The sequence below is a fragment of the Aythya ferina genome (genome assembly GCF_964211825.1).
Source record: "Aythya ferina genome assembly, chromosome: 13".
Classification (NCBI taxonomy): Eukaryota; Metazoa; Chordata; class Aves; order Anseriformes; family Anatidae; genus Aythya; species Aythya ferina.
This window is the reverse complement of record NC_140311.1, coordinates 13,734,829-13,751,947: the sequence shown is the minus strand read 5'-3', so window position 1 is coordinate 13,751,947 and position 17,119 is coordinate 13,734,829. Positions and strand designations below refer to the sequence as shown.

Genomic DNA, 17,119 nt, shown 5'->3' with positions numbered 1-17,119 from the left:
TGCCTGGGCAGGAGTTAAAGCTGTATTTAATAGGGCATAATGATGTGTGGTTATTAACTGCCTAAAAAGTGTCTATGACAGTTACAGCGTGTAGGAGGTGCACAGTAATTTTATTTACATGTATATAATGCAAATCTATTTGCTTTATACGTAATTGGATATAGCTATGCAAGATATGTCCTACAGGAAACAAAGGGGGCTGGTGATAGGCTCGCAAAAGATCTTACGATGTGGTTTTCTGGCTTTCAGGTTATTGCTAATTTGCCTATTTAAAAACAACAACAAAAAACTGCTTCAGAGCCTTGACTGTAAGCTTTCGTGTTCGGATATCAGATGGCTGTCCTAGTGTTGTCCTCCTGGTGGAGCTGACTAATCCAAAGGAAAAAGGGCAGATAAGGAATTGGGGTGGGACTCGAGGGGTGACTGTGCTGCCCTCTGGGATGTGTTGCTGGACACGTCAGCTGTGCCTGCCTGTGCTACCACGCTGGTGTGGAAACGAGGGAAAGAGCTGTTTTTCCCAAACACTTAGTGTGCAAGGTTTACGAGTGTGTAAAGCTACCTATTACTGTATAACCTACAACTGCAGCTTTTGACAAGCACAGAAAGAAAGGGGAAATTGGCCTCTTCCAAACCTGTAAGAATCTGCTGGCAGAAGGGATCTGCTGGGGCAGAGCACCCGGGTGTGGGTCACAGGGATCCTGGGCTGAGCTTGGGGCTGCTGCCTGTGACCTCGTCGGCGCAGAGGTCTCAGCCGGGTGAAATCAGCTTTTGCTCTTTAAAGCAATGTCAGCATGTAGACTGCTCGGAGCAGGTACGAGGGCTGACGGACTTAAAGATGCTTAATTGGTTTATGGAGCTAACCTCCTTAAAGAACTTAAGCTGCTGTGAAAAGGGAAGCTGGTTTAAATCCCCTGCTGCAAGTCTGAGCCCACAGACGCGGTGGGGTGCCGCTTCTGGGCTCGGCTGCGACTGGGAAGTGGCCAGGCAGCCTCTGGAGGGGAAAGGTTTCCTGGGTGCTGCTGCAGCCTCTTGGGTGCATGGGCAGGATGGCTTTGCACCAGGGAAGCAGCCTCAGAGGCTGATGAAAACATCTGTAACTTGGGGAGGTCTGAGCGCTCCTGCACTGGTTCTAGGAAGCAGAAAGAGAGACCCAGGCGAAATGGAAACCAACTGGTCTGTCAAAATGTGGAGCCTTTGTTTCTGCCTTTTTTTTTTTTTTTTTTTTTTTTTTTTTTCCCCAGTTTCTGCTTCAGCTACTGGTTCTCATTATGTCTTTTGTGATTCAAGTAGTTGCTAAGGAAAAATCCTTAGGAGAAAATATCAAGTCATTTCTCTTTTTAATAAGGTGAGAGCTTTAGCTCTTTAAGATAGGCACAATAAGCCATTTTGTCCTGGGTTGTTAATTTTTGTGCCACTTCCTTGTGCTAAATCCAAGCCTTCAGCATCTTTCTGTAACATGCAGAGCAGAACTGGAGCTGCAGTTCCAGCATCCATCTCGCCGAAGCCAAATGGGAGAGTCTGACTTCTCTGTTTATGCAGCCACAGTCCCATCAGCCACAGCACAGCACCAGGATGTTCATGGCCTCTTTGGGCCCTGCGAACAAAGCAGAGATTATTTAGTATTTGTTCCAAGTTATTGGTTAAAAACAGTGAATGCAGTCTCGAACCTCTGCCACGGTCGCATTCCTTACCCACAGCGCTTCCATGACCAAGTGTCGGTGAATGACTGGCAGATGTACAGGGGCTTCCCGTTCTTCCCAAGCCACTGAACAACCTGTCAAATTCAAATTTTAAAGCATTTACAGTCTCAGCTGACAGCTGCACTGTGCAGCCGCAAGGCGACTGCACCTACCCCCGGCTTTCCCGTGCGGTGGAAATCCCGCTGGAGCCTCCCGAGAGCTGTGCTGCCTGTTCTGGAGCGAGCACAGGGGTGCAGACAGCATCGAAACTTGGCTGGAAGTTGTGTGCTGGTTATTAATATACAAAGATAGAGAATGTTTAGATAGGACTGGCAAGGATCTACAGGAAAAGGCACAGACTTATTCATGAGTTAGTGTTGGAAGAGGACACTGTTGCTCGAGGCTCATATGAGCTTCCCCTCGCCTTCCCCATCCAGCAGGCTCACACACAAAAAAGGCAGCCTCCCAAAGACGGGACTCCATTTCCCCTGAGGAACAGAAGAGGATTTAAAAGGCTCAGGCACTGCATTGGGGCATCCAAGTGCGTTTGAAATGTTCAAAGTTGACGAAGTACCGAGATGAAAAGCAACTTGGAACTACATGGAAATTGGAGTGAGAATAGAGGAGACTTTACTGAAGATGTCTAATAGGTCACAGAGGGCAGGTTTTGTTCCACAGGGCTGGATGAGGGCTCATAAATTACAGTTCCTCTTTTACTCTTTTTTTTTTCTTTTTTCCCCCCTCTAAGAAAGGAGAAGCAGGGGGCCTGGGAACTGCAGATGTGTAACAGGGACTTGAGCAATGAGGTAGGCTTTTTTTGTAGCTAAAGATGAGCTTAAAATTGTGTAATTTTGTGAGGCACAAGCTAGGCTTGCAACACGACTGAAAAAGTCTGGTTGATTTACTGAGACTGTACCCAGACTGACACATGACATTGAGAAGTTTAAGCAGATAGGACAAAGTTAATTTTTTTGGTGTTGTAAGTACATGAAAGTCGTCCCCACTTTCATAGTTGCTGGATTTTTCTTTCCTCTGGGGTGAAAGGGGACAAAAAAACAAACCAAACATCCCACCCTGAAGCCCAAGGCCCTTCTTTTGCTTATTTAGTTTTTAATCTGACAATTCCCCCAAACCAAGGGTGATTCAGATACAAGTTCCCTCTTAGCTAACCACTAAACTTCAGTGGTTTGGATAAAAGGGAACCCCGATCTGAGTCATCCGAGGTTAGCATTTGGTTGGCAAAATCAAAGCTGTGCCTACAAGATTTTCTAAAAGTCAAAAAACCTCCGTCTGTCAGAAAAGTCACCACAACTTGTCTCTCTTTCACAGAAGAAACTGGGTGTGTGCCACATGATATTTTGACTGATTAAACTTAATGTGGTAGTGATTAAATTGTGCTATGTCAGTTTTCTTTGTATTTTCTTTCTTTTTTTTTTTTTTTTCTGAGAAATCTGCCTGCGAAGCGGCAGCAGCTATTTTTTCCCATAATTGCATCTGTTTCAGAGAGCAGACAGATGTTGGGCTGAAATTCATTATGGTATTCAGAAAACCCATTGGGATCTGATGACCTAGTAACATATAGCTACTGTTCCTTGCAAGGCATTTAAAGTGGTCGTCGCTTGAATGAAGAGAGAGAGGACTTTGCAGGCGATAGGAGGGAAGGGAAAAACCTATAGCTCAGCCGAGAGCAGTAATATGCAATAGTAATATAAAATATGAGTTCAGTTTATTTCAATAAATTATCTTGTTCTTAATTTTGCAAATTTGCAAGCTAGCCTTCATGCACTGGTGTTGCCATAGCATGCAGGTCCCGCACTGGCATATAGTCAAGGTGAAATACCCAACGACAAAGGAAAGGAAAGAAAATCAGAGTAAGAACAATTCTAATGCAGAGACAACTCAACAGAAATGGCTTTTGTGCAAGGAAATGGTTATTGGTATGATTTGTGAATTATAACACTAAGTCACAATCGAGGATTCAATAGGCTCTGAAACTGAGAATCCAGAATCCAGAAATGTGGAATATCAGCATGCCCAAAACTACGTCTCTTCTGTGGCTGCTGCTGGGGGCAGCAGGGAAATGTGCTGGGCTGGAAGGAAACGGGAAACTTCCCGCAGCCTCGCTGCTGCTGCTGGAGAAGCTCGGAGGTGCCGAGCTGGAACAATGCTGTGAAGTCAGGGGTCGGGCAGTGAGCGAGGGGTTATCGGTCCCGCAAGGGAAGGGCTTCTCCTGCTCCGGGACGTGCCCCCAGGGCATGCCTCTTTGTGTGCAATTGAAAAGAAAATACATTTCTGCAGGAGTCCCAGCGAGTGGCACTGGGGCTAACGTGGGTTTTGTGGGAGGCCGGTATTTTAAGCTGTGCCCTGGGAAATGAGGTGGACGTCCTGGCTGCGGTTCCAGCGGTGAGAGGCACTTTTTCCAACTCGCCCCATCCATTCAGGAATTGCTGGGGAAGGAAGCTGTTCGGTCTCGTTTTGGATATCCTGTGAAGCTAAACTAGCACGGCTGCCAGGAACTGAAAAAAGTTATTTAATTTTTAAAGAGCTGAAAACTACTGTATGTGCTCCTGAGCGTTGTATGGGAAACGGCTGTTTGGTTTTGTTTGTCTGGGTTTCTGGTATGCCCAGTTTGCTAAAGGTAGCAATCCTGTCCCTCGATCCTAATGCAGGAACCTCTGCAAAGCGCAAGTCTGAAGACAGATTCAGGTTTAGACGCTGCTTCCTGGCCCCCTCTTAGTGTGTTTGGAATGAAGTGGAATTTTCTTTAGTTCAAATAGGAGAAGGCATGAGAAATATTCAGAGCCTGATCCAAAAACCCATTGAAAACAAAGACATTTTACTGTGATTTCAAAGCACGGCAGGGATGGGTCATAGAAATACTGAAATTAAAAAGCAGACTGGGTTGAGGGGGGAGCCTTGGTTCATTAGTTTTTACATCTTTTAACTAAAGTGGAATGTAAGTAAGTGGGTGTCCTGGCCTGAAGCTCAGAACTTTCCCCTGCGATCCAAAGAGTTCTTGCTGCAGCTAAGATAAGTTGTGCTGCTGTTTTCCAAGGTGTGACCTGACGGAGCTGCTCTCTGCTTCTCTGCATTCATCCGACAGCACTCAGACATAGTGTGGATGGCAGCGCTGACTGCACCAAGTCACACAGAGGCAGACCCAGGCCCTGTAAGGTCCTGTGCAGGTTTTTAATGCGTAATCTTCTTCCTGACAGCCTACCAAAGCCTCCTGTAGCAAGGAACCATGCTACAACTGGGAACAGGAGCGATCAACTTTTGAAGTTAGTGGCTGGCCTTCAAAATGAAGATTTTTAGCAGCAGATATTTTGTACTCCAGGACTTCACAAAAACCATTAATAACAGTAAATTGATCCAAGGATGGGGCTGTAAATGGTACTGGATCCAAGCAGCAGCCAGGGGCCCCTGCTGATGGATGGCTGGGCTAATACGGTGCTGGCTGCTGCCACCCATTGACTCTTCTGTAATCAGCATTTAACAGCTGTTCATCTTTTGGTTCTGGTGCAACCAAGTGAGGAGAAAATGGTTTCTGAAAGCGTGAGACAGGCAAAAAGGTTGCCCTTCCTCTCTGAGTAAGCCTGAGAGCTTCTGGGAAAGAGGGAAGGTGAGGTCTGTAAGGAGGTATTGAGGGGTTTTGTGTCACTTTGCTGCCTCTTGGCTAAGGGCTGTGCTTTAAGGAAACACCAAAGCAATGTCTGAAATCTCTGGGTCATACCAAAAAAAAAAAAAAAGTCACATGAAGGATTGATTGTTGCTCTGGAAGAAGGGTGCTGGTGCCTCAGCCTCAGAGCCTGCAGCAAGCCGAACAAGCACCTCTGGTGTGGGCAGAACACAATTTCCTTACAGAAGGCCAGAAACCTTCCTGCAAATTAAAGTTCTGGGAGCAAGTTTTGGTGCCAGAGTTTACAGGGATCCTGTTTTATTTGGGATCTGAGGAGGGCAGGCATGCTGGGGCCGGACTCTGGCAGTCTGCCATGAAGCTGGGAGCAAAGAAACCAAGAAGCTGGATGCGGGATTTGCCTCCTAACTCCCCAGCAGAGAGCCAAACTCAGGCTTTGGGGTTTGTGAGCACCCTGATGTAGAGCTGGGATTTGGATATGGGAAGGTCTGGGCACTGCTTGCTGGGGGTGGCTCTGGCACCGGCAGCCGTGATGGTGACAGGGACATCTGCTCCCAAGCAGCGTTGGGTGCTGCTTCAAGAAGATTCAGAAGGGTGGCTTTCTGAACAGCAGTTTTTCTGAAATTACAGTTCAGAGAATTGAGAAATGCTGAAAAGAGTCCGTTTGTCCAACTCAGGCTGAAACCGAGAAGCTGTTTATCTCCTGCAGACCGGAAATCCCGCTCTGTTATGGGTTATCTTTTTTTTTTTCCTCCTGCCAACTTCACACCTGTAGCTGAGACCCCAGCGTAAACAAAGCCAAAGGAAACAACCAGCATGCCAATTCGAGCCTCAGCTTTAAACACTCTCTTCCTTTACCGAGCCTCGCATCTGGCAGGGGCGGTCACCGCTAGCACCGCTGCCCTGGGCCCAGCGCCCCGCTCGCAGGGGGGCTGCAGAGCTCGGGGTCGGCCCCGTACTTCTGGGGTACAATGGCATTTCCTTTGGTGAAACAAAGGAAGTTCTTCCCCCTTCGCGCTTGCACTTCCCTTTTAATACAAAACATCCTCTGCATGTACACAGGCGCCCGAAAGGTTTTTACGTTCAGGTCTGTGGTTGCAGGCTTTGGCTGCAGGGCTTCGCCGCGGCTCCTCCCTGCGCGTGCAGGAGCAGCGCTGCGCGAGTCCATCGCGGTGACGTGTAACTGGGGTTTTGCCTTGCAACCGCTCTTTCTTCCCCTCTTGTTCCCTGATGTTGCTCCGATTTCTTTATTATTTTGTATTTGGATTGTTACCCTTGTATAAAGTGTCTCCCTGTCAGAGTGCCCTCACGTGGGGCAGTGCAATGGGGGTCTGAGGGGTGCTGGCAGCGGGGGCCTCACACGGATCCCGTCCTAGCTGAGGGTTTGAGCAGGGTGGCCCTGAGCCATGGGGCTGGGGAGCAAACAAGCCAGCAGTGGGCTTGCCCCAAAGGGCTGCGATACAAGAACACACGCTCCTGGCTGAGATTCTTGATTTTTAATGAAAAAAGGGTCGGTTGCAGGGCCGGGCTTCAGCAGCAGGAAAGCTGGTGTCCGTGCAGTTTTAGTTTGACTGAGGGCAGGAGGACGAATCATCCCCTCACCTTCCCTCTCACAAACCAGCACAGCGTAGGGCAGCAGCGCCGAGCCCCCTCACGTGCAGCCCGCGGGTGGGCTTCGCCTGGGCGCCATCACCGCGCCGTGCCCGTGGGGTGCCCACGCGTGGCGGGGCCCCTCGGCCGCCCTGCTGGCCCCGTCCCGGCCCCGTCCCGTCCCGTCAGGGCGCGTCACTTCCTCGCCCGGCTCTCCTGAGGCGATGTCTCCGCTCAAGTTGCCCGCGGCCGCCCGGCCCGGGGGCTCCCTCCTCCGCCGCCGCGGCTGACTGGGGAGGGCTTTCCGGCGCGGCCGCCATGCCCGCCTCCCCGCCTCGCCGGGGCACGGCCGGGCCGCCGCGGGGCTCGGGGCTGAGGAGCACCGTTAGTTAGCTCGGTGCGAGCCTCGGGGACGGCCATGGCCCGGGACTGCGCCGCCCGCAGCCTGGACGGCACCGACCTGGCGGCGCTGAGGGTAAGGGGGCGGCCCCGGGGGGCAGCGGGGCGGCGGGGAAGGGGCGGCCGGCAGCGGGCGCCCCCCGTGCCTCAGAGGGGGCTCGGGGCAGGGGGAGCAAAAAGCTGAGGGGGGGTCGGGGGAAAAAACGCCTGCACGGGGGCTGTTGGGCGCTGGGTGTGGGAGAGCTGAGGCAGCAGTCGCCCCCTTGGCGTTTTTATCGCTGTGCTGTGGTGTTTTCCCGTTCTTTTTAACGCTGTCCAAGTTAAAGCCGCCCCGCTGGAGTGTCACGCCGCGGGTGGCGCGGGACGCCCCTCAGCGCCGCTCCCTCGCTCAGCAGCCCTGTCCCACCGACGCTGTTTGGTTTATTTTTATTTATTTCTTTTTTTCTGGGGCACTCTCTGCAGAATAAGAGGGAAGAGTTCAGCTGTGGTAAAACGCACTCAGCCCCAGACGGAGAAACCAAAGCAAGTTTTTTGCTAAAAATATCAGAAGAGGGCTGGGAAGAGCTTTTGCACAAAATTGCATGGCGAGGAGCGTGTTCCTGACCAGGCAGGGAGGAGAAAGGCAGCAGGGTCAGTAAAGTTGGTGAGGATGGCACCAGGCAGACAGGCATTGAACCTGGCTCTGGTCAGAGGAGCAAGACAAAATAATGCGAGTTTTCGCTTTGAGCTTAGCAGATAAACCTTCTAGCTTCAAATACATGAAGAGAAACAGGCGTAAGCTTGGAAAAGAGCAGTGGTTCAAGCCAGCGGGCAGGCTCCGTGGCAAAAGCAGCATGCAAAAAAAAAAAAAAGGCAAAAAAGCACTGGGAGTCCTGGCCTTGGCAGGAGGAGGGATGGGGGCGTCCCTTTGGGGCATCCCTTTGGGTGCTCCCTTCAGGATTTGTGCTTAGCAGTGAGGGGACTTAGGCAAGGCTGGGCCCTGCAGGAGCTGAGCAACGACTGCCCCTGACCTCGTCTATGGGGTTCCTGGGGCTGGTGTGAGCCACCAGGAGGTGTGGTGGGAGGGTTGCAGTGGCTGTGGTGGGTCGCTCTCCAGCTGTGCCCGCTGCCCTTGGCACTCCCGATGTGTGTTCACCTTCCCCTTTTCCTGGAGAGAGCTGCTTTGGGCCACGGTTTGCAGGTGTTGCTGCAGTGTCCCCTCACAGCTCTCCTTCCCTGGGCTGCCTGGGTGCTCAGGTGGCAGAAGCAAGGGCAGTCATGGGCTTTCTGAGCACGGGTTCATCCACGCTATGTCCCAAGGTGTCTGGTAGAAGAACCTGGGCTTCAGGCACCTGCCTGTTGTTCAGCTGCAGAGGTTGTGAGCAGTGTTTCAGTCAGGCTCTGGCTGCACATGTGGCTCTGCATTGTGCGTGGAGGTGGACGTGGCCTGGGTGCCTCAGGGTCAGCAGCCTGGCTGTGCTCTGCCCGTGGCTTGCAGGAGAAAGCAGGTAGCCGGCCATATGGCACGGTGCCTTACAGTAATTAACCTTACAGTGATGGATGTTCGGGCCGGCGTTTTGGCATCTGTCAAAGTGAACCCAGCAATTTGGCAGGGGCCGGCTGGTGAAGGGTCGGGCGGACGGCAGGGCTAAAATGCTAGCTGGGCGGAAGCGTTACATCAACAGCGATGCCCAACTCCCAGATAATTAAGAAGTTGGCTGGTTGGGAAGACTTTGCCAGCGGAAGATGCAGTGCTGATAGCCAGGCAAACAAGGGCAGTCCAAGGACCAAAGTCGGAGCCCAGATTAATATCCTTTATGACTCTCAACAAGGCTCAGCTCTCTGCTGCGTCCTGATTAAAAGAGAGATGGCCAAGTGTTTTGGCTGCGCTCGGAGCTGTGGAGACTTGTGAGGTCAATGCTCAATTGGTTAGCAAGGAAAGGGGGGAGGATTTTAGCTGTATTGAAGTTAAAGCTAACATTTATTTAGATAATTGTTTGGGTTTTGCTTTTTTTTCCCCCCCCCCGGAGCATCTGAGACCTTAGATAGAGCTATTAAGATGCTGAATCAGAAAGAAATTGATTGGAAGGAGAGAGAGAAACTGATTTTGAGGCACATGAAATGATTATATTTGCATAATAAGTAAGAGTAGAGGAAAAGCGGGAGGACAGAGTAGTCGCTTAAATGAGAGGGACAGGACAGTGGCATGCTCGGAGCTGAAAAACGCAATGTAGCTTCCTCTGGGCTTCATGCCCCGTGCACGGCTGTTAGTTCAGCAGTGCTGCTTTCTGCAGGCGAGGTTTGGGAGCAGCACGACACCCACACCTCCCGAGGAAGCAGCGTGGTGGTGTGCCCTGGGGAATTGCCCATGTCCGGGAGATGTCCCGGGAGTCGCTGTGTGTTTGGCTGCACTGCCCCGTGTACAGCGCAGCGGGCAGGTCAAAAGTGGTTTGGTCTCATTTATGCATTGCTAATTACGTTTAAAAAATAAAGAATAAGTTTTGTGAGGTTGACAGTCCAGGAAGCATAAGATTAAAACTCATTTAGCTTAAAGACCAAACCAGATGAACTCAGCAATTCCTTCAGTTGTGAGAGCTGTGGAAGGCTCTGTTGTGTTGCTCTGACAGCGAAAGCTATTGCCATTTATCATGACAGTCGTGCCAGCAAAGGCAGAATCCACTCAGAAAAGCGTCTGTGTATTTCCAATGGGACTTTGCCTAAGTAAAAACTTCCAGATGAGATACGAAGAAGGCAGTATTTATATTAAGAGAATAATGTATAAGCGGAGTGGAGATGTAGCCTGGTACCATAAAATAAATAAATAAATAAATATAGTTCCCATCCAGGGTCATAGAAATTGGAGTTCTGAGATAAAGGCTGTTTTTCTGTATCGCATCCCTCAGCAGTACCAACAGGCATCAACTGACATGACAGATTGCTGAAACAGATGTGGTAAAACTGACACATGGAACTAATAATATTTCATATAAATCTCTCGATGATATCATCCCAAGAAATGAGCAGGACTGATAAATGGCTCAGCCAGAAACCAGGAAACTGGTCTCCTGAGTTCTTAATGTTTTTATATAAATCTCTCAAGTGAGTTTTAACCGGAGCTACAGATTTCTTAATGCGCTCACTCACGCAGGAGTGAACATTCCCTTGCCTGTGCCTTGCGACAGGATGTTCTCCTGAAATCTGAAGGGCTTTGAGACCTCATTGCTGGAGAAGGACACGTGCTGCGGTGGCTGATTTTAGGGTAACTGATGCTAACCCAGCAGGATGTACATTAGCTCACCTGGTACACTTGAGGACATCGGTCAAACTCACCGGGTTGTGTTTGCAGTACAGGCCAGTTGGCCATTCTCAGCCTGTGTTTGGTGTTAAGGTTGTTTGGGATGAGAGGCTTCCGTTTGCAAGGCAGCCAGGCACAGATGCTTTGTAGAGCATCTTCCAGTTCTGTTGTTGAGGTTCTCTCCCTTGTTACACTGCTAACACCAAGTGTTTCATGGCAGAGGACGGCAGCTGAGCCTGCGGGCTGGCATGGTGCTCTAAAGCGTAGCAAGTGTGGGGTTTATTCCTTATTCTACTGCTAAACTGAAGCAATTGAATTACTTTATTCTTCACACATCTCCATGTATTTGTTCTACCTGCCATATTGCCGTGCTGCAATCTTCTCTTGAGTTATTTTGAGCAACTTGACAGGGAACTTTAATATAAATTTATTTCTTACACTGTTCTTTGGTTATTTCCCCTTTAGTGTGTAACAGAGGCCATTAGGAGACGTGGCACACAGACTTCTTGATTGTGAACAGTTACGCTCCATTATGAAGTGTTTGCTCTGCTGCAAATGATGTTATTTTTTCTGCTTTTTGCAGGATCCTGCAGGAATATTTGAACTGGTGCAGGTTGTTGGAAACGGGACATATGGACAAGTCTACAAGGTTTGGACACCTCTTTATTTTACGATGCCATTGTTGATAAAGCTGTTTTTTCCTAAAGCCAAAATGAGCACCCATCAGAAACCGGACAGTTTTGTGCCAGTAATAGCCTGCTTTGTCTTGCTGTCTCTTCTGCGTGGTGCAAAATGGTGTCAGCTTTGAAACTGTGCCCCTTCCTCCTGACCCACTTTCATGTCTCTGCCACAGGGCAGATAACTGCCTTGGCTCTCGTACTGACTTCCCTCTGTCCTGCTTTTTCTGTCCTGTGCTTATTTTTCTCTTCTTCAAAATTATTTAATAGGCGGCTGGCACAAATTAACATCAGTCGTGGCTAAATTTGGCTTGGATTGTGTGGTGAGCCCAGCACAGGCTAAAAAAACACCAGAATTCTTCAAGACGCGCCTGAATTAACCCTGCTCTGTGAGCAGGCTACCAGGATTTTGGCTTCCATTATTACCTTTGTCACTGTGATACCAAAGCAGGCCTACCAGCAAATTCCAGCAATTAAACCTTGTGTGCCGTAATATGCTATGTGTGTTTTGACTGAGGTATAGGAATAAGGCTAGAAAAGTTTTCTTTGATTGTGAAGCCTTTCCTAAGAGTGATGTAAGAGGGGATAAAATAGGGAAATGAGCCTGCTTTGCTCCAATTTGGAGAAGTAAGAGTAAGGAAAAGGTCATGCTGCTGGACCGCTGGAGGTAGAAGGGAAGAGTGATGGCACTGGAGGAAGCTGTGTGGCATTGCTTCTCCCTCAAACCCCACTGCTGGCAAGCTCCTGCATCACGAGGCTTTGCCTCGATGCCAGCCCTTCCTGCACTGGTTCCCTAACGTGCAGAAATGCAGGACTCTGTCTTTCTCTGACCGTAGTGCACTGAACACACCTTACACTTCAGAGTCCATCCTCTGGTGGCAGTTCTGCTGTGACTGCATTTTGAAACTGTAGGTGCTCTCTCAAAGATTCAGGAAAATCCTCTGCAGAAGCACTTTTGAGGAGTTTCTGCTTTCCCATATACATGTTTTTTTCATGTCAGAAGCACAATCTTTCTCATGTAACTTTTTGTCTGTTGCTGTGATTAAGCCTGCGTTGTTTCTGACATTATCATTCACATACTGAGGTCAGTATTATTAAATTGAAGGTAGAGATTGAGGGGTTCATACAGGCAGCTCAGAAGCCAGGAAACATTTAGGGGTGCTGTAATTGGTGGAATCATAGACATTTATGCCTGTAAAAGATCCTAAAGTTCCCAAACAGCCTCTGTACAAGTTCCCTTTCTTTTCGTGCCTGAATTTATTTTATATTGGCAGTGTAAAAAAATCAATCTAGTAATGATTTAAAGGTGTTGAGAGTGAATCAGCTGCTTAATCATGGCAGCACCGGGAAGGAGCAGCAAAGCTTGCTTCTCTGCTGCAGAAGAAAATGCTCCAAGCAATCCCGTGGTTCACTTGAATGTCAGCTGCCAAAACGCGTAAGAAATATTGACAAAGAAAATTAAAAATTATACCCAAAGGCTACTCCCTGCTGAGCACACGAGACCAGGGTCTGGCAGCTCTGGGCAAGGAGCGCTGTGGATCTCGGAGCTGCTGCAACACCACTGCTGGGCGCGGGGAGCCAGCCGCTGGTGGGGCTGAGGGCAAGCGAGGGCACCGTGGGGAAGCTCTGCTGCAGCGAAACAAGAACTTCTGAAGGGACCATAAAAAGTTAGGCACTGGTGTTTGCTTTGCTTTTTCACTGCTGTATAGTATGTCCTTTGATCTGTGCAATGGTAGGAGTGATGGAGTGTATTGGGAACACTGGAATCATTTTGTAGTTTGTCTAGGTCGAGTATAGGCTTGAGATTGTAAATATTGAAGTTATTCAGTATTCCCTGTTGTCCTCATATATAGTCAGGCCATTAGCACATGTTTTTATTCTTCAGAGGCATCAGAATCTTCCATACATTCAGAAATAGATCCACAGAGTAGTGCACATAATCAAAGTAAAGCTTATTTCAGGCTAAATAAACAGTGTTCAGAATTACTAAATTGCTCGGTTGGCTCCGGCGATGACTCATAAGGCTATGTGTTTTAATGTATGCAGCTCCATAAAAATGAAAATAAAACTTGGAGATTCATCATTAGATTTAGAAAACAATGTTTAACGGATTTATAGAAGGAGGATATTGTTCCTAGTGAATCATTCTAGACTGGTTCCAGGTCACGTCCTTTTAAATGACATGGAAGGGGTATAAATTGTACTCATCATAGTGCTCGAGCTGTCTAGAAACATCATAAAGTTGGGATTTGCATATAATAAGTGCTTGAAGGCTAGCAGATTTTTTGACAATTTACAAAGTAGCAGGATGTAAACATGCCAGTAGTGGCAACTTCAGCCTTTTGAAAAGTATGAATTAGATATTAAAAAGGGGAAGGAGGAGTTTGGGAGCATCCCGTCCCCTGCACCTCTTTTTGCTCGGGCCCCTCCGTCTGCCCCATGAGGCCCCACAGGGACTGTGCGGGGCAGGTGGTGGTTCTCTGAAGGGCGAGGGCCAGCATTTTTGGGGAGCTGCTCATCAGTGAGAACCTTTGGCCGGGTCAGCGCCGATTTGCATCGCCCAGCTGCCGTGTCGTCTGGGAGGAAGCGGGATTGCTGGAGGTGTCACCCACAAGCTCTTGGGTTTCGCTTCCCCACTGAGCTGCAGGCCCCTTGCCTTGCGTCTCCTGCCACAGCAGCCTGGGGGAGCGCCGTCAGGTGTCCTCTGGGGGGGCAGTAAAATGGTAGAAGACCCCGTTGGTTTAGGAGCTGCCACCTCTTTGGTTTGCTGGTAGTCACCGTAGTATCGGTACGCCGTGGTGTGCTGCTAGAGGTGGTATTTTTACAAGCATCACGGAGTCAGTGGCTGCGGGATTGGTCTCAGGGGGTGTGAGGCTGCACCTTGCACAGAGACCTGACCGTGCTGTCATCTGAATCGTTCTTTGCCTTCTCCCATGACCTCCAGAAGTTTAATTATAGGGATGCTTTGGTGTCCTCCTTCCACGACCGTACGCTATCGCTGTGAAGAGCTGCATAGCCGTCGGGTGTCACCCTGATGGGGAGCAGCCGTGTTGATGTGCTTTCTGTCCTTTAATTTTCAGTACTCTGCTTTAATTGCAGGTGGCTAGGGAGAGAAGGGGCAACCTGATCTGGGTGCCACTGTTGAAGCGTCTGGGTCAGACCCCTGCTCTGGAGTGCATCGTTCTACTCTGGGAGAGACTTTAGGGCTCTTAGTTTATCAATTCCTTGTTTTTTCAGTTAACAAGATAAAGAGAATTTGCTCCTCATCCTACAAGTTCAGCTGTGCTCTGAGAGCCCTCAGCCTTCTAAGAACATTTTCATGGGCCAAATGAGGTCAGAAGCAGCCTCTGCACAGTGAGCTTGTGCTCTGATGTTCAGAGGCACCTGTTGAGGGCTTCTGACTTCCTCTGCCCTAACAGTGTGGATTATCCCTCTTGTGGGGCCAGCGTTTTTGGGTGGCCCAGTGAGTGAGAAGCCAGTGGCTTTGGCATGTTCCGGGGGATGACATTTTTTGGAGCATGATCTTGCAGGCTGACGATGAACCATGAAACATTTGCAGCTGTTCGGTGAGCGGAATGGTTGTACCTCTAAAGAGTCTGAGGGCACAGAGAGCTTGGGAGGAGTGCTCTGTTCTGGGACCGTGGGGTTTGAAAGGGAAGGTGTGGAGTCCCAGTAATGCAGCTGATGAAAACGAAGTGGTGCTGTTGCTGAGGCTCAGAGGAAAGTGGAAGCAATACAGCTCTCCATAGTCGCTGCACGGCCAATATCTTTATTTCTGTGTAGTCACCTAAGACCTCCGATACACGAAGGAAGCAGGTCTGAGCGAGGAGGTGCCTCTTCTGGTCTGTAATACAACTGCTCCTTGGCACTGAACCACGCTGCAGTTGTTGACATGAGTTATGAGTTACTCTGCTGTTGGTGTACAGTGGCAGGGCGGTAGTGAAGCACAAATGTGACTGTTCTGTTTATCTGAAACAATTTGGAAGTCCTCTGAGTCTCCTTCATAATTCGTTTCGTTGAGTCATTGGCTGAAGTAGTTGAGAGCAAGGGGAGGGCGAAAGCATTGTGGTGTTACCGAGGAAGGTTTTGGTGCTCCGTGCAGAGAATCACCAGACCGTGCTAACTTACCAAGGTTGAAAGTCTGTGGACTTGAAACCTTAATCGATGGCAGTGCTTCAGGCACTTAATGAAAAGCTGAATTTAAGAAACGTCTCCATTATGTCCAGTGTGATCTAGAAGGTCCTGAGTAAGCTGAAGACTTCAAAGTGTCTCTTCTGGGGGTGGTCAGAAGCGGCCACCTCCTGAGGAATGTTGCTCAGGGCTGAAACGCAATCTCAGAGTCTCCAGACTGCTGCAAACAGAGACATTAAAATGCCACATAGTCTTAGGGTGTTTTGTTACCGTTCGTGGTCAGTTATGGTTTTAAAGGCAATCATAGCCTTCAGGGCACTGAGGTTGTGGTAAATTGAGTGGGGAAACTACTTGTTCTTCACAGAAATGATAAATGCTGCTTTCTGTTCCACCAGCAGTTGGGACAAGTGCTTGGTTGTCTATTCATTTGCTTTGTTTGGTTTGTAATAGCGTAGCTGATTAGCTTGTCCCCCTGAAAAGCTGGTTAATTGTAGGTAGGAGTGCATAAAAAAGTATTGCTGAGGCGTACTGGGGGGGTCATCCAGTCATTGTGTGCATCCTTTGTTCAGCAGTGTGAGCAACTAAGGGAGGTGAGCTGCTAATCCTGGCAACGGGGTTTCCTTCAGGAATAAGTCTGAGCTCGGTACGTGCTCGTGCTGTTGTCCTGAGATCTGAAATGCTGTCGTGCTTATGAACGGGTTGCCCTGAAAGCCTAATATCTAATGGTTGTAATATCATCAAATACGCTAGGGAGGCATGGTTGGGTGTTCTGATATTTAACTCGTGCCTCTGATCTGTAATAACACCTGTGAAATACCTACTGGATGTGTTTGTCCCTCCTCTCTCAGCTGCCCGCAGCTCCTGAGTACCTTCACATAGCTGGCCACGTGCTTTATTCAGCCCTGGAATTTAAAACAGTGGATCATACATGTGAAATTAATTAGCGAGTCACAACGTCTTGGTTCTGGTTAGTGAATATTTTAGAGGAATTCAATTAAGATTCTTAAATGTAGGGCTAGTGTATCAAAAATAGAAGAGCAAGGATGTGAAAAACCCTCTCAGCTGTGAAGTGCTTCTAATACAATAAAGGCTCTTTGACTGAGCAGAGCAATGCACAGTAATTAGATGTGCCATATCAGCCATTGGAGAATAGTAAAACCCTTGCAAATAATTTGTTGTCAGGCCTGCTGCTCCCATCTCCTCCGTGTTTTTGACTTGAATGTCCGCCTGGGAGAGCGTAGTACATTTTTGTCATAATCTGCTGGCGTTTTGAGCTCAGATGCACTGGGGCATGGTATTTTGAAGGTAAGAGCACATGATAAAATTGCACTGGTGACAACGCAGGCACAGGAGGAAATGAAAAGCTCAGCCTCTTAATTTCCCCTCTTCAGCACATCGCTGGTGACTTTGGTTTCAATCCCTCCAACTGCTCGGCAGCTCCTGGATTAATGCCCACGTGAAGATATGGATCAGAGGGACCAGCACTTTGTGTGCTTGAGTTTTACCATGCCTCGCCTACCCTGAAACATTTATTGTCTGTGTTATCTCTTCCTTAGGAAGAATTAGCGGAATTGAGGGAAAACTTAGGAGAAGTGGTCTTTGTGCAGCCCAAAAAACCTCTCTGGGCATGTAACGAGCTACTGGGGTGAATGAATGAGACCATGTTCCTTGGTTTTAAGAAGCAGAAAATCCAGTGTGCGGTTTCTAGGTGTTTGAATGCTGTTTCAGGCTA

At 48.8% G+C, this 17,119-nt stretch overlaps 1 protein-coding gene and 1 long non-coding RNA gene across 4 annotated transcripts in view; one reads left to right on the top strand and one right to left on the bottom strand.

Annotated features, from left to right (window-relative positions):
- NRK (Nik related kinase) overlaps positions 1–17,119 on the top strand; it is a 99,531-nt gene that overhangs the window by 842 nt on the left and 81,570 nt on the right. For 2 of the 3 annotated variants that reach the window (XM_084534041.1, XM_084534042.1), the window contains exon 2: positions 11,163–11,228. Coding sequence is in view for 1 of the 3 variants with exons in the window: in XM_084534040.1 (XP_084390166.1) it covers positions 7,325–7,381; positions 11,163–11,228 (123 nt within the window). In the remaining 2 variants the exon portion in view is untranslated. Of the gene's footprint in view, positions 1–7,141; positions 7,382–11,162; positions 11,229–17,119 lie in introns of those variants that run through there. The other variant, XM_084534040.1, reaches the window with a different exon arrangement.
- Positions 462–2,363, bottom strand: LOC311443699. Its single transcript, XR_014697433.1, has 2 exons — positions 1,692–2,363; positions 462–1,594 (listed from the first exon to the last, which is right to left on the bottom strand). It is a non-coding gene; the product is annotated as an uncharacterized lncRNA (long non-coding RNA).